Source organism: Harpia harpyja, chromosome 2 (genome assembly GCF_026419915.1).
Source record: "Harpia harpyja isolate bHarHar1 chromosome 2, bHarHar1 primary haplotype, whole genome shotgun sequence".
Classification (NCBI taxonomy): Eukaryota; Metazoa; Chordata; class Aves; order Accipitriformes; family Accipitridae; genus Harpia; species Harpia harpyja.
This window is the reverse complement of record NC_068941.1, coordinates 85962774-85988358: the sequence shown is the minus strand read 5'-3', so window position 1 is coordinate 85988358 and position 25585 is coordinate 85962774. Positions and strand designations below refer to the sequence as shown.

General features: G+C 36.4%; 1 protein-coding gene across 4 annotated transcripts in view; it reads left to right on the top strand.

Annotated features, from left to right (window-relative positions):
* The window catches only part of CTNNA2 (catenin alpha 2), a 520993-nt gene that overhangs the window by 478063 nt on the left and 17345 nt on the right, over window positions 1-25585 (top strand). For 3 of the 4 annotated variants that reach the window (XM_052780796.1, XM_052780799.1, XM_052780798.1), the window contains 5 exons: window positions 858-971; window positions 4384-4565; window positions 7298-7403; window positions 10441-10575; window positions 23233-23376. In XM_052780796.1, the coding sequence (XP_052636756.1) occupies window positions 858-971; window positions 4384-4565; window positions 7298-7403; window positions 10441-10575; window positions 23233-23376 (681 nt within the window). The remainder of the gene's footprint in view (window positions 1-857; window positions 972-4383; window positions 4566-7297; window positions 7404-10440; window positions 10576-23232; window positions 23377-25585) is intronic. The other variant, XM_052780797.1, reaches the window with a different exon arrangement.

The following is a 25585-nucleotide window of genomic DNA, read 5'->3' as shown; positions in this document are numbered from 1 at the left end:
TATAGTACTCAATAGTGATCTAAAGTAGGCCGTCTCTCCCTATATACATAAGCAAATTTTTTTGCTCCTAATTTTTTGCTAGAACGTGAAAAAAACAAATGAACAGATCCATCCGTTATCTTTTTTCTCCCTCTCTCCAACATTTTAGACAACCTGAAGCCAGCAGATACGTAACTGGGTTTAATCAGTCTGCCCAGAGACCCTCACACCGTTCATAGCACCAGCAATGGAGATAACATAGTTTCGGTTTACGGGATGAGGCAAATTCCAAAGCTCTGTATCTGAAAAGAACCACGTGAACCAACAAGATAAAGCAGATTATAAACTTTACATTTGTTTCAAAAACAGTTGACATCATTTACGTTTTCTTTCAAGGGAAAATCTCTTATTTGCTTTGATAACTTTTCCTTCAGGATGTTAGTTACTTTTTCCCAGGTATTTACTTTCTCTGTTGAAGATTACATGGAGATTCCAGTAATATAATAGTATTAGTGTCCATTTCTATATGAAATTACATTATTTTGAAATACTGCATTCCAGTTGTTAGTGTTTCCAAAGGGTATTAGTTCCTGGAACTGCATTCTTCATGTTAACAGAGTTAAGAAAAGTTGCAGCAAGGTAATGATAAATGCCATTTGTAAAGAAAGCTAGAGTTGAAACAACTTAATTTTTAAGACAATTCAATTTCGGTTCTTGACTGCTTGGGCAGACAAGTTAATTTAAAAGGAAAGAGAAACAGCATTTCCTGGGCAGGTAGTCGATGAAATAAGATCTTACTGTACATAGGACTTTGTCTGTACCCTTTATAAGCTTGTCATCTCCTCTCTTTTGCTTTCTCTCCCTGTCTCTCTCTCTAGACCCCCGAAGAGCTAGAGGATGATTCAGACTTCGAGCAGGAAGATTATGACGTTCGCAGCCGAACAAGCGTTCAGACTGAAGATGACCAGCTTATTGCTGGCCAGAGTGCAAGGGTGAGTAAAACCCACATACTACATTAAGTGTCTGTATAGCTACAAATAAAAAGCTGTGCCTCAGAAAGAAAATGCAGTGATTTCAAATCTTCAGGGTCACTTAAGAAAGGACAGGAGTAAGTAAGTTGACCTTGGTGTTTAAAGTTTTTTTTATGTCTCACCTATTTTAAAAGCACTGACTTTATTCAGTGATCTTCCTTAGGCTTATGTGATGCCTTTTATCAGCTGTTTGCTCCAGCTAGTGCTGTAGGAGAAGGTCTTGCAGGTTTGGAATGTGCTGAAACTGTGGGAGTAGTCAGCAAATTAAAAAAGAAAAAAAAAAAAAATCCCATCAGGGCACCATGTGCTCTATCCAGAGAAATCTTACATTAGTCATGTTTCCCAGTGTGCAAACCTGTCACGAAGATCTGTTTAAGCTACCGAGTAGTCCCTGTAATTTAATTGTAATTGAAGGCATTTGTTCCTGAGTCAATGTAATTTTACCAGGGTAATTACATCATGATAAACTCGAGTCATTGTGATTTGTGACCTCAGCTTGTGCATGGGGATTGCAAATTAAGCTGATGAGTGCTTCAGGGGTCACAGGTGCTAGAGAAGTGAAGTTTGTTAACACTCAGGATTATGCCACCCTCTGATGAATGTTTACCTTTTACTAAATAGGCTGCTCAGCTCAGATTATAAAGAACCCCCAACCATCAGAATATAATTTTGGGGGCAAATGATATAATGAAAATATGTTTGACTGGAAAGAGAGTTTAAAAAAAAGCCTAGACTTTTCCAGCAGAGAACCAGTGGGGAACTGGGAATTACCTGAATGATTTCTATGGCTGTTTCGCACAGGTCTGTGGTTTCTTCTGATAAATGCTAAAAGTGAAGTAATGGCCTAAATGAGAAGCATTCTCCACACACACACTCAAACACTGTAGCAAAAGCTGGTAACTGGAACAGTGACTTCTTACCTTGAATTCTGGAAGAGGATTTGTGGGGCTGAGAACCTGAAGACCAAAAGGCAACAGTGCTTTGAAAGTCAATTCAGAGGACGAGGAAAGAGTTTTCGGCTGCTGTAGGAAGGCCCAGAGTATGTTAGGGCTTGACACAAATATTTTACACCCTGAAAAGAAACAGTACAGTAATGAAAACCTAAATGAAGCTAACTTAGAGGTATGGGAGGAACATGAGACATAGATACAGTGGAATGGGCAGAGGTTTCTTTTTGTCTTAAATTAATTTCCCTGAATATTGAATACAGATGGTAAATAAACCATACCATGTATCAGAAAAGCTGGGTTTCTATCACTACATCCTAAGGACAAAAAGTTTTGTCCTTGCATATCAAGGACATATCGTATATATCATTAACACCTAGATGAAGAGCAGATGGTTTGTAGGTCCCATCCCAGAGAGCTGGATGACCAGGAACTGGTGCTGAAAACCATGCAGTCAGGAGAATTGCAGAATGATACCTGGATACCTTACCCTAAGAACGATGACAGAACTATGTTCTGGATGCAGTTGACTATCTTTGAGAGATTTTTATATTTTAAGGAGCATAAAGTCCTGTTTGATATATTCAAAGAATTTACTACTAAATTAAGTCTCAGGTACAAAAGTATTGAGATACAATACAGTTATTTCACAGTCTTTTTTTTTTTTTTTCAGATTACCTCTAGGATTAGGTAGCACATCATCCTTTCTTGATCTGAAAACCAAGTAAAGACTGCAGTAATATTTTTACTAAGAATCTAGTTCACCTAGGGACTTAGGAGTCTTAAAATCTATTACACTTATTGCAGTTATTATCACTGCTGCACTTAAAACCTTCTGCTTTGATCAGCTACACACTGTATAAACATAATATATTATAAAGACAGTCCCATTCCTGCATATTGTAGAATGCACTATGTCACAAGAAGTAGCAAACAACGAAAACCTAAAATGAAAACACGCTAAACAGAAGACGCTCAGTCCACAGTCTTAAGTAACTCATTGAAATGAGTCTGCTAAGCAGAATAATATCTTATTTGAACCTTTTCTGTAGAAAAACTGGATTTTTATTTCTGGAATATAATGGATTTGTTTAATATGCTTACTCCATAAAGCTATTAGTGTATCAGTAGAAAGACTTGCATTGGTCTTCGGTAGAAATAAATCTTGAATATATGAGCTGCATTTGCTATAGGATATAGCTTCTTCGAAAACACATCAGCAGCTGCAATAGAAATGTTAAAACACTGTATACCAGTTTAAAGGGTGTGCAGGTGAAGCTGCCCACAGAAAGAAGCCACATGGGAGACATACAGATGGGCTTTCCGAATTTTACTACTCCTATCACATTCTCTTAATTTCAGTTAATTCATCTGTTCTAGTGTTTTATGTGTATTTTATATATTTATTTATTAGCTTGACTTACACTGCATTTTTCTGTGGAAAGACTAATATGCTAACATTTGAAACTGCTGAGGTACATTGATAAGGCCTAATTAAAACTCGTGTTGAATTTTAATTTGATTAACTTGCAAATTTCTCATTTTCTGATCTACTGTTTATAACCTTTTTTAATTTCAGTTTTGGAAAAGGTCAGTTATGAATTTTTAAAAGCCAAGAGCATTTTAAGAATATGTAGAGAAAGACTTCAGCTGATTGAAAGTGACATAAACAAGAAAAAATGTAATGATACCTAAATATGTGTCACACCCCATTAAATGCATAATGTGGTCTTCAGAACGCCTAAAGCCAAATAGTAGCTCAACTTGGAAGTCATTATTGGAAGTGTCCATTTGATCTTAAAAAGAAATTATTATAATTTTGTAGGGTTTTCTTTTTTTGGGGGGGGGCGCGGGGAACTTTCTGCTTTGTTGATAATGTCAAGGCAGATTAGTATCAACCTGTGTAACACCTTTTTGCATATCTTCCAAGGGGCAATTAGACCACTAAACGTTATTGAAAGGTACATTCATTACAATTCACTTCAAATGTATTTTCTTGCATGTCATAGCTTATTTCAGTGTTGGGTTAAGCAGAAAACCTCTATTTCTGACAAAGAATGAGACTGGAGGATATACTGGCAATTCAGTCTGCTTTTTCCCATAGATTTCATTCATTCTGTTCTTCCTAAAAGTTAAGATTTAACAGGAATTTTCTTTAATCTTCCTGTATCGACTGGTGAATGATCTGTATATTGTGGCATCACATATACAATTTTTAAATTCTTGAAGGTATAAGAAGAGCTACAAACATCCTGTGAATTTGGTTTTGGCTGTCCTAACAGAAATCAAATGTCTACTGGATTTTACTTCGCATCTTCAACTCCCATAAAAAGAAACTAGAAGTTGGGCATGCCGTTTGGACTGCTGGAAACATATAGTTTCTAGCTTCCTTTTTTCACGCCTAACTTCTCCCATTTTTCCTCCAGGCTATCATGGCTCAGCTTCCCCAGGAGGAGAAGGCTAAGATTGCAGAGCAGGTAGAGATATTCCACCAAGAAAAGAGCAAACTGGATGCGGAGGTGGCCAAGTGGGATGACAGTGGTAATGACATCATTGTGTTGGCAAAGCAGATGTGCATGATTATGATGGAAATGACAGACTTTACTAGGTAAGGATAAAATAACCTGTGCTGAGGACTTCTTCAGACATCCCACATCTTTCCTTTTTCTTGTAATTTGTAGCCTATTGAGATGATGTGCTGTGTTTTGGGGAATGCAAAGCCAGGTAACACACATCATACGTAACGGGATGGGTTGTACAGTTCTTTACATATGACTCCTCTGGTTATTTCGCCAAATGGGATTAATCACATGAAGTTTTTGTCCTATTTGCAAATCTGTTTCACTTGCACGTCTTCTTGAATTTCAGCAGCAAAGGTAGTCTGTGACCTTACAGACACTCAACTGACATTTCATTTAGTACCCATCTAAATGCATGCGCCTCTCTGAACTCTCAACATTTCAACACAATTTGTGTCAATCAAAAATAATGGCAAAACTATTTATATCATTTTGAACACTGAACTTCTTTCCAAAAAAATCTTAAATGAAATGAAACCGGTTTGATCTAATACTTTATTGGAGCCTGTCAGTAATGGTTTTGGGGTTTTTTGCTTTCATTTCTTTTTTTCTAATGATATTTTGTTCTTTTCTAATTGCAAAGCATCAAAAGGCCATTCATTAATGATATCATATAAACAGAATTATTTTGTTTAAATATAGTCATATTGTTAATCACACCAGGGAGAACATTTTACAAGATTCTTTGAATATTTTCAGTGTTTATTTTTAATGGGAGTTAAAAACTTTAAATGGTATTTATCAAAATATGATTAGACAAAACTGGACAAAAATCTCCAGGTTTTTTCTTCAGAATTAAAATAAGAGATCCATTTATTCATCTCAGTGAGATGCTCAAATAGATTTCTTAATCTCCAGCTGATCACATGCCTTGTCTCTGGAGCCTTCAACCCATTTCAGAGGAGACAGTCTCTGCATTGACAATATAGGGTTCGCACATACCTGATTGATGGATTGACTGATAGATGGATAGATAGGCAGATAAATAGATGGGAGGCATATAAATACCATTAATTTGCAAATAACTTGACTATTTGCGCTTGCATAGTTAGTTAATTGGTAATAGGCAACAGCAAACATTTTTATCCATGTTAAATTTAATTATGCATATAGAAAGTTTGCTTGCTTTAATAGATTACTACTATACTTCTTTCCAATTAATTACTCTCTCAGCTTATTTTTCTCTCAGTTTGTGCTTTTACAACTATTCTTTTTGCAGTAGACTCACCACTCCTGTATACCAAATGACAGTGTAGAACCTTCTGTGAAGGGTGATATTTTAGAAGAATTTTTATTACTTTTGTATTTGTATTGTCTTTGGCACTCTGATCCTTCAGCCCAAAAACAGAGTGAGAAACTGCCAAACAGTGCCATCATCTCATGGAAGGAAGAAATAATGTTCTAAAGCAACAGCCCAGAATATGAATGCTTTCTGCAACCTGCTGGACAACCTTTGATACATTGAATATCAAATTGAAAGTTTTGTAATTACATTTCCTACCATCAAAAGAACAGAACTAATATGAGAATAGGAAAAAACTACTGTCATATTTGAAGTAAATTAAAAAAAAAAATCAAAGTGCACCTCTGTCTACATCAGATTCAATAAAAACTTGTTTAATATATTCCATTAAAACAGAACAAAGCATTTCACACCTTTTTGGTTGACTGTAACCTCAGCAGTGTTAAAATAGAATAATTCTTCAAATGCATGGAGTTTGTGACAGTCAGATCTGCTGATGTAAGTAATGCAGAAGAAGCATACAAGGTCACTAAGAAGGATTTTTCTACAGTTTAAGTTCAACTAAAGTAGGACACTTGTTGTATTTCAATATCTGTTTAAGGTGGAAATGAAAGTATGGAAAAAAGATAAAAATGGAAATATGTTTCAGTATGTTATTCTTGGCATTATAGATGGAAAAAAGTGCAAAAATAATACTATGTTGTGCTTAGAAAAAAATGCCTTCAGTCTTAGTTTAGAAAAAACTAAGTTTGATCATATTATAATTTTCCATCAGTCTTGTCTGAAGCTAAATTTCTCCACAAAGAATAAAGAAAGAAAAAGAAAGGAATATCATCTCGCTTCCAATTGAGCCATTTGTAGGAGCAGTAGCAAATTTATTATTACAAACAGGATTAAAGTTTTGAGTCTGAAACAAACTCAGAAAAGTCCGCAGTGGCTTTTAACTTTTTGTCTATACACATTTTGGTATCTTTAATGACTACAATCAGTTTTATGCATCATCTTAGAAGTATAGTGAAAGATCAGTCTTACAACTAATTATACATGTTTTAGGAGTAACATTTAAGCGTAGCATAAGGATTATGCTTCATGTATCTTTGTTTTCTGACAAAAATCTACTAAAAAGGGTTTTCCTAATATGTGACATTCTTTCTCTAGACATGACAGGCTTAACTTCTAGCACCAGCTTGGGAATAACAGAATTTTGAAATAGTTGTGTATTCCAGAAAGAATGTTGGCTTAATGAGCACTTAAAAATGCATATACTATTAAGTATAGCTCATGTGCTTGAAGGCGCCATCAGGCTAAATTACTAGTGAGGCATTTTATAAGAGAGAGGAAATATAGCAGACCGATTTCTTAATCAAGCTGTACTATAAAGTAGTTAAAAGGTGAAATTGTAATAAATTAAGAAGTCATTCGTGTTACTATTTTAAAATCAAACACCAAACAGGGTCACTAAAACTGTTGCCTTTCATGATTTATTTAGATTGTGCACAATTGTGTTGTATTTCACAGAGGTAAAGGCCCCCTGAAGAATACATCAGATGTCATTAATGCGGCCAAGAAGATTGCAGAGGCAGGGTCGAGGATGGACAAATTGGCACGGGCGGTAGCTGATCAGGTAACAACAAAAATAAGCAGAAATATAATGTAACCTCTATCAATAAGTTGCCTTTTGCAGGAAAAGGTTGTCTTTACTGGGCAGAAAATTACCTGTTGAAAGTCACTGCCTGGATACTGATCTTCCCATTGAATATAAGTTGTTTCTTCTATACCAATCAGCTTGGGTTTTGCAGTACAGGAAAGTCATAAATGAGTCTCTCTAAACCTCAGAAATGCCTGAATTGTTCCACAGCTTCACTTCTGGACCCAGGTGATTGTACTAGAATTAGACCAATATATTTGCTGTCACGAAATCGGTAGAGACTTGGATGCTCTGTTACCCTTGCCATATGCCTGGGAATCCTTATATTGTTTTCAGCTTGTTCTTCCAGCAATTTCCCTTGATATGGCACTTTTCTTTTTCAAGATTCCCTGACTCTCTTTCTTCTGCTTTTCAGCAGGGTATTGTGCTTTCACCTTACAGCCCCCTGCTCCATGTTCTAGGGTTCGTGTTCTCAGTCCCATTACCAAATTCATGTCACAACTGGAAAGATGAACTTGCTATATTCAGCCCCTTTCTTTCAGATTGGATTATCTATCCATCTGGAGAGCAAGAGGAAGCATCACATTAAAAGTCAAGAGCCAGATTTTAAATCCAGGTTCTAGGTAGCTAATTTTAGATGTAGACAAATTAAATTTGTCTTTTTTTTGCCCCTTGTAAACTTCTTTCCTTTCATTGTCATCAGGAAAAATTTTGCTGGAAGTGGGAACTGATAACTTCCTTGCCTCTGGTCTTTCTCTTCAAAATAAGCATTTCTTTTTCTTCTTCAAGTAAGCATGTAATTGTGTGTATCACATCCTGCCAGGGAAACGGAACAGAATGGCAAGAAACCTGAAGCTGCCTGTTTTTGTATAACCTCTGAAATTTGGGGGTTCGGTTTTCTTCATTATCAGCAAGCATTTTTCCTGTAGTTAACTCATTCCAATCCTTCAAATGTGGCATCTGTTCATTTTAGCATAAGAAAGAAGAAATCCATCTGTCAGCTGATGAAATTCCTGGTCTACAATATTTGCAGAGGTGGAATATTTTAAAGAAAGAAACACAAAGAGACTTGCTATGCTTAGAGTGCATTGGCTTGAGTCACATTTTAAATTTCAGAAGACTGTAACATGCACACTTTAATAATAAAGAGTAAAATCACTATGAGAATGAACTGTTTGTTTTAATGCTTGCACTTTAATGATATGTTACAGAACTTTGGAGACACTCATGCAATATAAACTTTTTATGGACAGTTGCATTTTTAATTACTGTTCCAATGAGAGAGAACTTACATGTTCATTTGCTCCAAGGTACTTGTATTTAAAGCCTTGTCAGCTCTCTAGAAGTATTGCTTTGAAGTTCATTTCTTTCAGTTCATAGACTTCAAGAGTAGGGTAAATATTTCTGTATTAAATTGTCACCGGTAGGGAGAAGAGGTCTCTCAGGGATTCGTGCCTGAAAGATGTGGCAACTGTCTGAGAAAGAGAGACATTATAGCATTGCCATAAGTATAAAGCAGATTACACCTAACAGCCACAATGAACCTCCAGCTTTGTTTATTGTTAGTTTTAAAGGGAGAGAAAAAAGCAAAGTGAGTGCTTTCAGGGTTATAGACGACAGTATATGCAGCTACTTCACCGCAAACGTATTCCTTGCCAGCATTAGCTGTTGGGGCTAGAGCAGTCATCTCACGTCAGGCGTTGTGATGCTGTTGACTCATGTGTGTTTAATTCTATCAGTTTTTGTTGAAGTGCTCTGATAATGTTTTACAAAAATTGAGCGTAAACTCTGTAAGATGCTAAAAAGGCATATTCGGAATCTTTGTTCCCCAAGCTATACGTTCAAAGGACATTGTCAGTCAGACTTTGTTGGGTAGCCCCAAAGAGTATTTACTGGAGACGTGCTGTTAGCAATGGACCCTTTTAGCAATGTTTCATCAGAGTGAATTACTGAGGTTTGTTCTCTTGAGGCAAGACTTTGAATATTAACTACGAGAGTCTTGTTTATTATGCTGTTGATATGGTGGGGGATGATGCAGTTTCTATTAAGAGTCCCAAAGACTATGAATAAATTGTACTTGGACCTTTTCTAGTTATATTGATTATAAAACCTTCACTAAGTCTACCACGTTTGACCTAATGTAATTTGTGTGAAAACACGTTTGAGATGCACAGCATCCAAAATGGTACAGGACTGTAGATAGCCTTCCCTCTAGTACAAAGAGGTATCCCTTAGCCATGCAGAGGGACCAACTTACTTCACTGTGTTCTTGAGAAGGGCTGCAATACTGATGTCATCCTCTGAGAGTCTCTGTAATATGTCATTTACGCTTTAGTAAATAATTTCCTTCCTGCACAGATTATGGTATTTACGCATTAACAATACGCTTGCCAAATCTGTCAATACCAAACCCGAGCAGTCTCACCTCTGCCTCCCGAGTCCTTAGTGTGTCAGTAAGGGGCCTGGCTTCTGCCAAGTCAGAAGCAGAGCTCCATCCTCTGAAGATCTGCACAAATGCCAGGGAAGCTGGCAAGACAGTCAAGAGTTGGCATTAAAGTGCATGTAATCAGTCAGAACTGGGTTTATCTGGACTTTTACTGGTCCATGTTGTATCTTAGCCTGGACACCCAGCAGGCAACCTGGAGTTCCAGGGCAAACTTGGTCTTTTGGCTGCTTAATAGATTCTTCTATTCTATACAAACTGATATCATAAATGAACCTCCCCCCCCCCAAACATAACAATCGTATTATTTTCATTGTCTTTCATTAGTGGCTGACAGAGAGGTTTCTTCTTTTTACAAAAAGGTATAGTGCATCTTCAGGTTCCAATTCATAAGTCTTGAGTTAAATGAAAGGTAGAGTTTGGATTTTCACATTTCATCAAGTATCTCAAGTAAAGACGAAGCGAAATGGATCCACCTAATGCGCACACATTGTCACTACCTCCTCCAATTACCTCTCTGTAATCATATAAACTCAGATACATCTAATCAAATATTTTGTTTGTCTGTAGTGCCCGGACTCAGCCTGCAAACAGGACCTGCTAGCCTACCTGCAGCGCATTGCCCTCTACTGTCACCAGCTCAATATCTGCAGCAAAGTGAAGGCAGAAGTTCAGAACCTGGGAGGAGAACTTATTGTATCAGGGGTAAGCTGGTATTTGTATTTAGCCATTTATGTTTCCCATGTAGCACTTGAAAGGGAGCATTTTTGATGGTAATAATGTACAAAACAAAAATACAGTGATTCATAAGCAAGCTTTTTAAAATGTTATCACCATTATTCCAGACCTTACAATAACTTGCGTAGAGCAATTTGATTTTCCAATTACCCTTTGTTTATACTTACCTTGTAAAATCTTCATTCTTCCAAAAGAAAAGCAATTTCATAGCCTAGAAAGTCATTGCCAAGCTGTGAATATTATAATTATTTGGAGCTTTTGTATATTTGCTCATTATAAATCTTCTTTCCTTTGTTAGTACTGGTAATTTCCTTCCTCTGTGCAGAAGCCAGCTCTGTATGAAGTGCATATTGTTAAGATGGTGATGACTAATGGGATTTCATTCACTCAGGTTCCAATGCACACTAGGTTTAGCAAAAACTCTGGAAGGCTGGCAAAATATCTTAAGTTTTGATGCACGTGCTGCTTTCAAATACTATTGGCAAGCACAATGATTATATACAGTAATTCCCATCCAGTTATTTTCAATGAACACTACAAATTTTTTACACACAACGTTTTTTAGAAATAAAGACAGGAATGTGCGGCAGCAGTAATATTATAAACAATGAGTTTTCTACATTTTTAAACTATTTTTTCTTTCCTTCTCCTGATGTTGGACTCTGTCCCTCTGGGAGATTACTAGAACCAAGCAGTAGCAATTGCTGCTCTTCATGATTTTCTTGTTTTGGTCTTTTAACTAATCGCCCTAGTATTAGCCCCATGACACCTTTGTTATCTTCTAACTCAAATACAGACCATATGTATGTAAAGGTATATGTTTCACTCTCCTGAGTGTGTTTTCAAAATGACGATGATTTGTGAGACTCAAGATACTCGAAACAAGATTGTTTTCAAATGTGGTTTTGAAAAAGCACCCTTTCATTGTTTAAGCCCAATCAAGTACGGAGATTGTTAGGACAACTAACTTGTGCCCTTCATTTCATCCATAAGATTCCCCAGTGAAATCACTGGCCTTCCTCAAACATATCAGAAGTCAGAGCAAATGTTCTCAACTACATTGCATTTTGATTTTTCGCAAAGCACTGTAGAAGGTCTTAAACATTTGCCAGCTCTCTTGGATCAAACATTCTGAAGTCATATATGCAATCCTAAAAGGAGCTGCTTAAATGTTCCTGTGTCTGTCCTGCAATTGGTCTTCACTTCTTGACATATGTACATATGTATTTTAATACCTTGATCTTCCCACAGCAATGAAAAGATCCTCTTCCATTTTCCTGATATTAATGGAGTGATCTGTCCTTGTATCACTAACAGCTATGCTGCATAGTAAATGCTACGATCTTTTCTTACCCACTGCCATCTGGGTCCAGCTTTTCATATCCATCGAGTTGTCATATTCATCTATCTATAACAATTACCCAAATCAGTGCTTCTACCAGCTTGGCTTTTGTGGTTGTGTGTGTTTCTTTTTCAAGTCTCTTTATTCAGTGTATGTGGATGCTGAATAAGCCATTGTGAATCTCTAGCATCTATTCGTTACTGGAACATCACCATCCGTTGTGAAATTTCAGTGGCCGAACCGCTTGACTTCATCATTTCCAGTCTGGCATTGTTAGTATCTGCTGCTTACCAGGCTTCATCACCATTGTGTTTCTGTTTGGTTGGGTTTTTACAGTCAGCTGCAGACAAAGGCAAAACTACCTTCAACCACGGAAATTATTTGGGTCTGTTCCAAAGACTCAGTAGTACTGACATACAGAAAATTTTAAGATTGCCCAGCTTGCTTCTTCTGCTGTTGCTCTGAACAGGAGGTGATAGAGTTGAACTCCTGTGCATCCCTTTTTGAGAGCATTATCTTGTTATCTGGTATAACACAGCTCGTACAGTGCATTCCTGATAGTGTTTTCCAAGCTGTTTATCTTTGAGGTGCTGGGTACTGTATGCTCCTTTGCTATCCAGAGATCAAGTATCCAAGTGCACATCTACATCTGCTTGTCTACTTGCTGCTTCTGCTTCCATCTTCTTCTTCATTTTCTCTTGGATAGCCAATTACAAATAAACAGTATTTTATTTACATTAAAATGAAATACCATTATTTGGCAACTTGCATACAGTACAATGTTAGAAGTACAATAGAAATCCAGAATTCAAGCTTCCCAACCTATGACTACAGAAGTAAGTTTACATGATGCACTATATTTAAGTGTTTTGATGTAAATATCAAGCACCAAGATGATTATTACCTTATTGTAAATTACTACTGTGTTTACAAAGAACCACAATATAATTCAGATTTATCCAAAAGATGAGTTATGATTCAGAACTACTATGGGGAGTACAATCTCTGCTTGAATTTTTGCATTATTAAGAATATTAATCAATATTTATAAATGAAATGAATGTATGCATATGTACGTATGAACCTATGTGTGGGCATATATATATTAATGTAAAAAGGGAAGAGACATAAAACCAATTAAAACCTAAAAAACAGATGAAAGCCACCCCACAGTTCTTAGAGTTCTGTTAGAGAAAAATGTGTTGCAACAACTTCAAAAATACTGTGTACATAACATATAATGTGCTATATATCTTTTGGTGAAACATCTATTTCTTTTTTTCCCACAAGATTCAGTAGTTCAGTATGGTTTATCTCTGAAAATAAGCATAAAGCTGATCTTGTTTGCTTTTTCCTCTATAGATTGATATGATACTAGCATAGCATATGAAGGGGTTCTTTTTGGCATCATTGACTTTGCTGCAAATAGAAAAACAGATCAAAAAGTAAGAAAATGTCACACTCCTAAAGTGTAAATTATTTCAGTAAAGGACAGAACCCACTGTTGTTTTTCCATTTCTTTTTTCCATTCCTTTTCCCCCAGCTCTTTCTCTCCTTTGATCTTTCCTGTCAAATTCCCTGCATGCAGATAGCAAAATTATGTTCACCAGATAAGTAAGATCTGGCAACTGAGAGTTAGCATACATCAGCCTAACCTCATTAATATCAATGGAGCAAGGCCAATTTAGACTATCTGTTGACTTGGCCCTTTATGTTGCAAGGTGAGACTCTTAATTCCTGATTCCAATTGAGTTTTGAAAAGTGAAATAAGGAAAAACTGTGTGATACCTGTTCTTCAATGAGGACCCTTGTAAACCTGAAGAAGATTATAGGGAAGAAAGTAAAGAAGAGGGGTGAGGAGGAAGTTACATAAAAGCAAAAAGGAATTAATACTAAAAAAATGCAAAATATTTAAAAAATATTATTAATCTCTGTAGATTATATCCTTGTTCCTAATAAAAGTCTCTTTGACCTTGGTCCATAAACAGATATATGTTTCTGTAATTTTAAATTTGAATATTCAATTTCTAATTCCCCTCTGAGAATAGATAACCTCCTTTGATAAAATCACAAACTAAAAGCACTTAAAATAATTTTCTTTGTCTCTTGCCTCAGTTTATTTAATGTAATATATATTTGCTTCATAATCAGTTGCACTGTTGTATTGGAATGAATCCTCTGAGGTGCTGAGCATATGCTACTCTCAGTGAAGTAAATACGATTAACACGTACTTAGCTCTTGCTGATAGATAGCCTTTTTGTGTTAGCTACTTTTGTTGAATAGAATTGGTTTTAACCATGATGTTTGTTATTTGGATAGAAAATCAGACTTCTTCTAACTCGAGGGCTCCTTTATTTTTTTAGTATTCCTGTCTGACTCTTGTTAGCTAGACCATTACAATAAAACAGGTCTATATATTCATTTCTTACTCTAGAATAAATATCCACTTGTTCTGTTTACTGCTGCTCTGAAGCTGATCAGCTCATTTACCTAATATCCATTTAGGCTATGAGCTTGCATTTTTTAAAATTCTGGTTTATGTTAGTAGCTTTGCTACAGTCTTTCCTGCAGGATTAGATTGAACAGAATCTAAGAAAATCCCTTATCCAAGGCAGCCTCCTATTGTGTTCAGGTTTAGTTTAGAACTCTACAGATATAATCAGCTGTATTATCAGAAAATATGCCCAAAGAGTCTTAAACTTCTGAGCCAGATAGATATGCAGTGTCATACAGAGTAACAGCCATGTACTTTTGAACACTGTCCAAAAATATTGAATCAATAGCCAAAGCACACTCCAAACATATACTTTCGCTGGGGTCCAGTTTCCAATTATTTCCAAAGGCCCATATATCTTAGCATAATTGGCTCAGCTACGATATTAAGAGAAGGATTCTTATAATGTGTTGAAGATACGAGACAGTTTAGTTAAGATTGTGACTGTATCTAGGTGGGTTTGCTTGGTGAATTTAAGTGAGGACTTTGGGGGAAAAAGGAAGGTAAAAGGGCTGCAGCCCCCCATTAACTTTGGGTGGGACATTATGAAAATTCCCATAAGACCTGGACTGGGAGGTTGCATACGTAAAAATATTAACAGATATGGGATATACTGCAAAACATTTGTATGTTTATTCTTGATCAGTAATAAGAATAAGGTAACTGGAAATAGCTAGTCCTCACTGAAAAAGAATAAGACTCATTATTTATCACAGAATAACAGTGTGCATCCACCAGTTATTTCAGGTGAGCTGGCAAACAGTTTCCCTATCAATTCTGCCTATGGATCTTACATCTAGTAAAACAAAATGGTTTAAAGGTCCTACTTTTCTTTCATTTAAGGACAAATCACCCTAAGCTACCTTGTACTGTAGAAGCAAGTTGGTACACATATGGGCAGTGAAGTATCAAGTTGCTACTTATGAATTCTGTAGACTCAAAGAAAAATCAGGTAATTTGAAGTTCACCTGCTATTAAAAGCGAGTAAGGTCGTCTTTCATTGAATTTGGATTAAAAGCCTGTGCATAAGCAGTTACTTAAGAGCCACTGATGTGGCATTTCATTTCCCCACATCAGAAAGCCTTTCTGGGTTTTTTTCCTTTGTTTGTTTTCAAGCAGGCAATTAGAGTGAACCTTTGCATTTAATATGTTGAAGAGTATGGAGAAAATGTTGTTTTGGAGTTTGGCAAATAAAGTAATTTAATTCCTCCTGAATCAAGCAAGAATTTAGCATTATGTAGAAGAAAGTTTGCTGAAGGGACAGTTGGCAAACTGACAAAACTGTCAGGTTCCTTTTCTTCAAGATTCTCAGGAGTGCAAAAAGGTTACTCCTGTTACTTAGCTAGCAATAAAATCAGTTTTACTATTAATTTAGAACAGAAATGGAAGAATGCTACGTGAAGTATACTCACAGAAACAGTCTAACAAACCAGGGTTTGTAGGTATTTCTGGGCTGGGCTGCTTGGACTGGCAAGCTGTCAGTGTTTTCAGTAGAAAACACCTGAGCTAAGACCTAGCTGTATTTAATGATTAATAGATATCACTGATAGAAATTTTGTGTTTTGTCTGCTAGTGATTCAATTTACTTGACTTCAAATGTGACAGTGGTTATTTTCAAATAATTGCTGTGTTCGTGTTTGTTGGACAGTGAGTGCTCAAAGAGTTACACACCACAAAGAAGAGATATAGTCCTATGTCTAAGCTGACATCATTGCAAGACTAGGGTTTGGGTTATGGTAGTACATGACAAGTGGATATAACACAAGTGAATATGCTCAAATTGGTACAGGGAAGTGAAAGATGGACCCAGGGACCCTGTAGATAATTACTAAATCGCTTAAGAATATAATTTGACTTTTGTGATTTTCTTTTTTAATTTAGGCTTTTTTTTTTTTTTTGCAAGTTGCTTTTCATGTTTACCCACTGTTTCACCCACAAGATTGTAGTAAGAATTTAGAATGGCCAAAACGGGAGTTTGCAAATATGAACAGTGTATTGTATGTACCAACGCTGTGAAAATAATGTAAGATGGGACTCATGGAAAGACATTTGTTTAGGATGGGGTTGGTGGAAAGGAGTTCTGTTTTGATACTTGGAAGGAAAGCAGCAGGTGAAGGAGAGGACTTTGGAAATAATGAGTAAGCAAGCCAAAGAACTTGAAATATGAGATACGAAAGAGTCAGGGCAAGAAAAAGCCAAACCCAAAGCAAGGTAGGAATATGAAATCAAGGAATTGCAATGGTGGGAAAGGACTGAGATAAAGTCAGGACCATAAAGTTGGTTGGACTCCACAATAATCTCTACTCTCCTAGTAGATCAAGCAAGGAGGGAAAATAAAATCTTAGGGTCTTTATTTTGGCTCTGAATTTACCACTATAAAAAGACCGCTTCCAGGACAGGAAGGCTGGGGCTAGGTGGGGAAAGTGAAAGACCTTGATTTACACTGTATGTTCAACTAGCTCATGTCATCTACTTTGGAAGAAATGACAGAAATGAAAAATACAGGGCAATGTTTCCGCTGTGCCTTTTGGGGTAGAGATATATTTAAGTAACCTCTGCATATGTGTTTGAATGTATGCAGACATATTGATATATGAGAGGGTGAAATAAAGCCGTAGTAAGTGTACTCTGTTCCAAAATGTATGGCTATAAGAAGCATGTGATACTTATAAATATACAGGTTTTGATAAGCCTTTATCTGGAACAAATTGAGCTTTTCTATTTGTAACTAATACAGGAGTCTCCAACTCCTGCTGGCATGGGCTGTATCCCTCAATACACTGTCCAAGAAAGGCAGTACCTGATGATGTGGTAACATGAAAAAATTTATCATCCTGACACTGAGTCAATTTACTACTCCTAAAGGATAAAGGCATCAGTGAGTTATGCAGGTTAATCAAAATGAGTGCTGATAAAATCCCTCATGGTCATATATTCATTATATATGACGTATTTTATGGAAACACTGTCTTAGGGCTTTCTGAAAGTTAAAGTGGTGAAGAATTCCTAATTATCCTATGAAACAGCTCAAAGACGAATAGAAAAAAAAAAATGGATCTCTAAAGCCATTTACAATACCTCTTCCAAATATGCAACAATAATAAAGATCTAGTTCATTAGATGAAGCTTACCTATTGCTTCCCAGTAAAGGTAGTGCGGACCAGGAGCCCAGAGAGTTTATGCAATTGGCAGCCTTGGAGGGATTCAAGCTCCAGGCAGACAGTGCAGCAGCTGAGCGAATCTAATGTTGGTAATCAACTCCTTTCAATTCGAAAGTTGTGCAAGAGACCTCCAGAGATCTCTTTCAAGTGACATTTGTACAGTGTTTTGATTCAGCTAAGTGAAAGATCCCATAGGAACTTATTTCTACGTCTGTGAGTTCACATGGTTTTGCCTTTATAACTGTTGCTGGACTGGACAACAGTATATATCCTGAGGTTTGGGCATCTGGGGGGTCATAAGTATGATCCGCATAAAGAATAGTGCAGAAGACTTTGGAAAGGTTGATTTATTTTTATTAGTGTTATGGTTATTTCCATATTTCCATAAGTGAAGGTAGATTGGTGGTGGGAGGAGGTGACATTATGTAAGGAAAGGTAGATGAATGAAGCTTAAGGCATAACTGAAAAATTCAACAAGAAAATATTTTTTATGAAATAATATCAGTTCTTTTGAAGGTGCAATGTTTTGATATAAGGCTATTTTCAGGACTAAGAAACTATGTCATTGTATATAAATGCACATGTAAACACACATACACATAAATATGAAACAATATATCCTGCATAAATGGAAAGATGTTATCTAGAATTTCATTTGCAAAGCAAAATCACACTGCGCTTGTCTTCATTAGAATATATTCATGGAAACAAGAAGCACGCACACCATCTATATGTCTACATTTAGTAGCTTAAAATCTAGACATGTCAGACTTTTATCCTTATTAAGAAGCATTTTGGCTACAGGGAACATGCTCATGTGCTTTAACAGGTAACAAATATTCATGAATTTCTGAAGATTACATTTATTGAAATTTCTCATTAGAAGAGTTTTCTGCAAAGAAAAGCATTTCTGATACCAAATACTGTTAAGCCATTTAATTCCATGAGAGCAAAGCAAAGTGTTATGGATTCAAGATTGAGGCTTGAAACAAATATGATTACAGAAAAAGATTAGAGAATTGAAGGAAATACGAATGTATATGCTTCATTACATACTGCATTTGTTTTAAAAATAGTAACCACTCTAAAATCCAAAGCTTGCCTGCTACAGCAGTTATGGCTTCAGTCCAGCTTGTTTTCCTATTCCAGGCCGTGCTGAATGAGATGGGAAGAAAATGGGAATATTGAGGCTTTCTGATACACAAACCGCACCAGCCCTGCAATAATTAGCAAGGTCTAGAGACCATTCTAACATACCCTGAGGTATGGTCCTAAAGGACTATTCCTATAAAAATTACTATAAAGAAAGAGAGGATTTCAGTGCTATCTCATGCTCACTTCTTTTCCTGTCTTACTGCCTTTAAAGGAGATGGTTTGGGACCAAGCTTCACCATTTTGTATTAAATAAGAATTCCTTTCCCCTAGGGCACTCTCAGCTGGCCTCCTTAATGCACAGCATAGATCAGCTAATAGGTACATCCTGAGGCTTTAAATAAAAATTAGGTTTGTTTCTTGCACATGGAATTATGGAGGACTGAATTTACATAATGACAGATTTAGCACACAATAGGAGATTTTGGGCTGTGTTTCTTATACAGAAGTACATCTTTTATCTCTTGCAATTATTGAACTTCCTGATTTGGATAGTGGTGAGACTTAATCTCACTTCTAAAAGTACTATCAGATGATGCCTTTGCAGATATTAAAAGAATATCAACTTCAGTTCAGACTCATCAGTTTCTTTGAGTTTAATTATAGTTCTTGACAACCTGAGTTGCAGATGAGTAATACACACATAAAAACACTCACAGGCAAGAAGACATACCCTCAAGGGAAAACATCAACAGGTTTTCCCAGCCTGAGCAGAATCAATTGCAAATACTGAACAAAACAGCTTACAACAAAGTATTTAATAAAACTCACAGTAGGAATGTATCTCCATTAAATGTAGGAGGTCATAATAGCCTTTAGGTAAAGATCAAACTGAGTGAGGAAGGTTAAAAGTTGCCTTATATCTTTAACGTCTGAAATATTTTCTTCCACACATGGAACATATAATTATTACTATTATTATTTATGAACCTCATAGGAGCAAAGGAAAAACATGTCTGTTCTCACATCACATCATTAATCTTACATAACTGATAAGCAGCTACATCAACAAAAAGGGTTTGTTTTGTATAATGTGTTCAAGACATAGACAGGGAGTCAAAGTAAGAAACTATCCAGTATCAGAAAAATCAATCCTAACCTCTTACTGTGAGACATTCTCAAATGCCTTCTGTTAACATCAGTTCTTTCTAATTCTGACTAATGTATCATCAAAATACCTTGTAAACTAGCTTACCGGGTAGGTAATAATATCCCTAGAAAATGAGATGAAACGTACCAGTGATGTGTCCTAAATCTCATCAAAGACCAGATCAGAACTCTATAAAACTGGATTAGAGCATCAATATGTAATCCAAAAGACTGCAGAAACATTTTCATCCTTTTTTATACCTGCAACTAGATTCAACATTCCCACTGTCAAAAAATTAGAGAAGCTACAGCTTTATTCAGTCTCAGATGGGATGTAACATATTTCATCATTCCTTAGCTATGACAGATAATGAACAAAAAGATTTTTCCATTCATCCATCAAGCTGATCCACTGCAGCAACAGGACATCTTTGGGTCAGAGGCATGTCTGTGTTAGGGTCTTAGACTTTTATGATATGTGTCAGCTTGGCATTTTTACATGGCCTTTTCAAGCTGTTGTTTCAATTTCTTAAAATATATCTATTTTTACCTTCTGTAGGTATACCAGTCATACATATAATGCTTCTGCATGGTTGGTACTCCTCAGCTTTTCACAGTCTTGCTATACTCAAACTTTATAGACAGAAGTCACTGGTACCTTAGAGGTGCCTGCCCATTCGCCATCATCTGTCCATCTTTTTAAGCAAGATAGAAAGCAGTTTAGTGTTTTTCTCCAACAGATCTTTGATGTCAAACTGACCGTGGACCCTTTTTTTAACTTGATTTATAGTGCCTGGGTGCAAGTGATTAAATCAATGACTTGATCTGCGTTCACATAGTTTTCTTATGCTGTTAGGCTTAACTTACATCCCTTCAAAAATATTTTAGAGAATTAAAGTCTTCATTTACTGTCTCTTTGCATTCCCATGCATTCATTTAATTAATCTTAGTTGTATTCCTTGGAACACTTCGAAGATTTCCCTCCTTTCTTGAATGTATATACATTTTTTAAATGTTTTTAGTTAAGTATATTCTTTCTCTGCTTTTGTTCACTGTTTGGGTGAGTAATGTGTTCTAGTGTATTTTCACAAATCAGTCTTACCTTTTTTGCTCTTCCCTTAATTTTCTCTTTATCAACTACAGATATCATACTAAGCAGGTCAAAACAAGATTTCAGATTTGAGCAGTGCTAGCCCAAAATACCATCTGGGGTATTATCTGCTACCTAATCTACTGAACTGTTTATATCACATTATCATGATGTAATCTACAATATTTCTCCATATTTCTCATCTTGTGTTGTTACTGGAAAATTTTCTTGGCCATACTCAGTCTTCCGGAATTTAACTGTGCTACTTCCATAGGTTTCTATTTCAATAAAAGACAATTTATTTCTTTTTAGGAGATATTAGAACTGCTACTACAAGTGTAATATTTCTCATATTTAAGGATATATCCTCTGAACATCCTTCTCTTTATCAGAATGAGCCAGCTTGCTTAGGCTTCATAAGGTCTGGTAGTCACAGAAGTTCAAAATATATTCCTACTTTATTTGGCAAAAACAACTGTGGTGCAATAGTCAAGTCATAGGATACCTAAGTTATTAATTAACTGAATTCTACCTAGTACGTTTTACCATAAAAGCCTTTAAAAGTTCAATTTTTCTTTTCTCTTTGGCAGACCAGTAGACATACATGTTAATAAGGAGTAGATGCAATGCAGGGTACCAGAGGTGTTTTTCCTCCTTTCTATCTTCATACACGCAAACAGCTTGAAATCAAGATGATGTAATGAGAAATCAGACAGACATATGTTTAATTCAATTATGAACTGAAATTCACAGCACTATCATCACTCTGAGTTACTCAGAGGCAGCCTAGTTTTGCATTGTGTTCCTGTTATCATCTCTAACAGTCACAATAGCTCTTCATTTAGTCAACTGGACTAGCGGATTTGTTGAGTTTTTAAATCCCCAAATATACTGGTTTACGGTAGCATCTGCAGGTACTGCAGGATTAGATTATGATAAAAGTTTTGAAGGTTAAGAAAAAAAAATACTTGACTTCTGTTGTTAGGTGAAGTGACTGGTACTAGACAATAGTCACGAACTTTCTTTTTTCAATAGAAGGAAAGGAAAGAAAAACAAAGAGCACACAAACAGAGCAGGGAATACACATTAATCATTACTAGGACTGAAAAAACAATCATGATTAGATTACAATTTACATGATCCTTGTAGCAACAAAAAGCCTAAGGGAAAACGTCAAGATTAACTCGGTGTGCTTATAATACATACTCTTAAAAGAGATTTAAGGAGCATTCATTTTTCACCTTCCAAAAGGCAGGTTCTTATGCTAGCACTCTTTACTGGCACTGAATAGTCCCCCATTCTCTGAGCAGTTTTATTTAATGGAGTTAAGTTTAGCAGCATATACTATTTTTTTCAATTTTAGTATACAGCTGGGTTATTAAGAAAATCCCAGTGGATAATATAAGCAATTATGTTTACTCTTAAACCCGCTTTTTCAGAATTTGGATGATAAAAATTCCATTTACAATAAATTAGAATGAATATCCCATTTTAAGCCCTCCAGTTTCAGTTCTTGGGAAGTTTTTTGAAAAAATGTGCTTCAGCCTGTAAGATTGTCGTTGTCTAAAAATATACGGTCTTTAAAAGCATCACCTCTTTGCAATTTTGTTGATATTTTCTGGAACTTTCAAGTGTGCTCTGTAAATAAATGTATGCCCAGAATTTTTATACTTCCCTCACTTGTTCTTTCAGCACAGTTTGTCAGTTCTCATTTCCAATGTGAGAAAAACATAATTCTTTCCCGACCTCCTTCATGTAGTGGTGTAGGTGGCCTACCCTCTGGCTTACTCTATTCAAGGGTCAGCGCAGACGGCTGGACTGTGGAAAGTTTATTCAGCACTGGGGGCCACAAGTGGAATTCCAGTTGTAGTCTCTGGAATTTCCGCTGCTCGCATCAGTGTTTATGGTTTTGTGCAGTTCCACTGTTCAAAACCATACACAAAATAACGCTTCTTGGACATCTATTAACCAAATTCATGCCTGAGCTGATGTCAATCGGTTTTTAATGGGGATAGAGCTTTCCATCCTCTCTGGTTTTCATCAAAAGGTACCCAAATTGAACCCCTTTCCCAATCAGCAAACCCTGTAGGGCTTGCATGCTTAACCTGTGCTATGGGAGCAAGTGAGAGGAATCGCCAGACAGCGGGGTTACTCATCGTGGAAGAGTCCCTGTTTCCTTGACCAAGCATAGCTCCTTCAGCACACGTTTTCCTCTCTCCTCACCTCTACGCTACGGCACAATATTTCTCTTGCTCTCTCTCTCACTATCTCTTTTCTGTATCTCTCGGAAATCAGACTGGAGTTCAGAGCACTTTCACTACCTTTTATGAGGTAGAGTGTGATGTCATAGATGGGGGCAGGGCTAGTCAACTTTCTACCCACCCACCCACCTGTGCTGAGGGAGCTACGCTTGAGACCGGAAGCAGTGACTCCTCGACGGTGAGTAACCTCCTGTCTCATCTATATCTTTAACTCTCTCTGTACATCTGGGGGTGGAGGGAAAAGACGTGAGAATGGGGGAAATTATTTTTTTTTTAGCCTTTTTTTTTTTTTTTTAAATTAACCACAGGGCTTACAGAATGTATTGCATATGTTGGCTCAGTCACCTGCGAAAAATCATTTCTTTTCTGTTCTGAAGTCCTAGAGTTAATGTCATCTGTAAAGCAATGATCACATTTCTTTGCAGAGGTGGTCCATTTACTGGTGGTTAAACTGATCCTTCAGTGTTTATCTTGCATTGTGAAAAGGCAAACTGGTCCCCTTGAACTCAATTGCTAAACTTCCATTAATTTAATTACAGTAGTGCTGAGCCATCATTTTTCTAAACTATTTTGTGATTAAAGATAGATGGTGTTATTTATATAATTATCATTGTTAACTGTGGATAATGCCTGTTTATACAGGACAGGATTTTTGTTTTCTGTATTCTCTCTTACTGTTTTTATTTGCTTTATCCAGAATGTTTATGAAGCTATGTATTGACAATAGGCCAATTATAAGACCTATTTTATGGATTAAATAGAATTCAAAAGTAAATTGTGGAAAATGTAAAATTAAGCAGGAAATCAAAGCCCAGGAGATGTAACTGAGATTTAACTTTTGAAATTATAAATCACAGCATTTGATTCTTTCTGTGATAAGAACTTGAGACGGCAGGGATATTGCTAACTGAATTTCTTGGTGTTTTTCTTATGTCGCTACCTAAACATTACTATTTTACTTTAAAGCACTGTCTTGTTACCTATTTCCCTTGGCCCCAAGTATTACTGCTTCACTGTTTTAATATCCCTCAGCATTTTAAAAAAGACAAGACGGACTACGAAGATCTTCCTTTCTTGTTCTGCCTCTTGGGTATCTATTAAAGCTGTTAAGATGTCAGAGCTCTCATGCTAAAGGGCAGAAGAAGGATCATATGAAGATTTTGGCCCCTAGGGATACCACAAATCTTGCTGTTCTTGTTCATTTAAAGCTCTTTACCGGCTCCGTGTGGGGTCTTGTCATATCTCCATGAAAGGCACTAAAAGGCAGCAATGCATACTCTATAAATCAAAGACAAAGAGAATGCAATCACAGCCTTTTCAGCAGAGGTGGTCCATAGTCTGATTGATGAAGCACTTCTATTTTCAGGTGACTAGGTGGCTGTGAGGAATTGGGTATAGGATGCAGACCATTCCATCTTCTGGTCAGTGGCATATATTGGGGATTGGTCAGTAGTGATGGATAGATAGTCCTTCCTAATGACTCAGTGATGCTCTTTGTATCAATGCATAGGAGGTCTGAACGAAATTCTGGGACGATGAAAGTCTTGTTTACAAAGCTACCAAAACTTTCACTAATGACTGTTTCCCTTCCTGTCAGAGGGAAAAATAAGGACAAAGAATATAAAAATCAGCTCCCTGACAGGTGGTAGCTTTTCTAGCTTTGAATAATGTGTGCAAGGAGTTTTATTACTACTGTTTATTCCTTTAGTGAACCAAACACTGAAGTCTCCAGATCTTCCTTTGCAAAGCCAAGAACATGTCTAGCAAATTTAGCTTCCCTAGCAAACTTTGATCTTTTCAGTAGGAAAGGAAAAGCAGGTTAGTCAATCTCTAATGTTTCATTGGGAAAACTTTATAGGAATTGCTTCTGTTAAAGGCAATTTGAGGTGTGTTCTTTTCAGAGGCAAATGCTTTGAGGTAAAATTTAATTTAGATCCTAAGCACATCCTTTGCTGATGAGTTTACAAAATTGCCTTTGCACGTAATTATTCTTGCATAATGCAGGAGACTTTAATTTTTGCACAGAAGTGGTAAAACATAAGGACCAACTGTACAGTGCCCATAATGTCACTTCAATGATACGAAAGAATTTTGGTGGCATAGAGAGGGAAACTCTTTTTAATAGTGAAATAAGGATTGGGAACAGGAAATCAGAATTGGTATCATTCAGTAATTATGGTGAATTAGAGATAGCGATCAGCACTGAGGGGATGTTGTGGAACAGAGATGTCAGTGGATTCCTTTAAATCCAGAGAAATTTGCTCTCTAGATTTATCTTGTAAGATGAGCAAATTAGCAGTTGGCTGACTTATGTATAGGGGGGAGTTTGTAGAGGCAATGATATTCAAAATGACATAAACTGTTGTGATAATTAACCTGGAATCTGC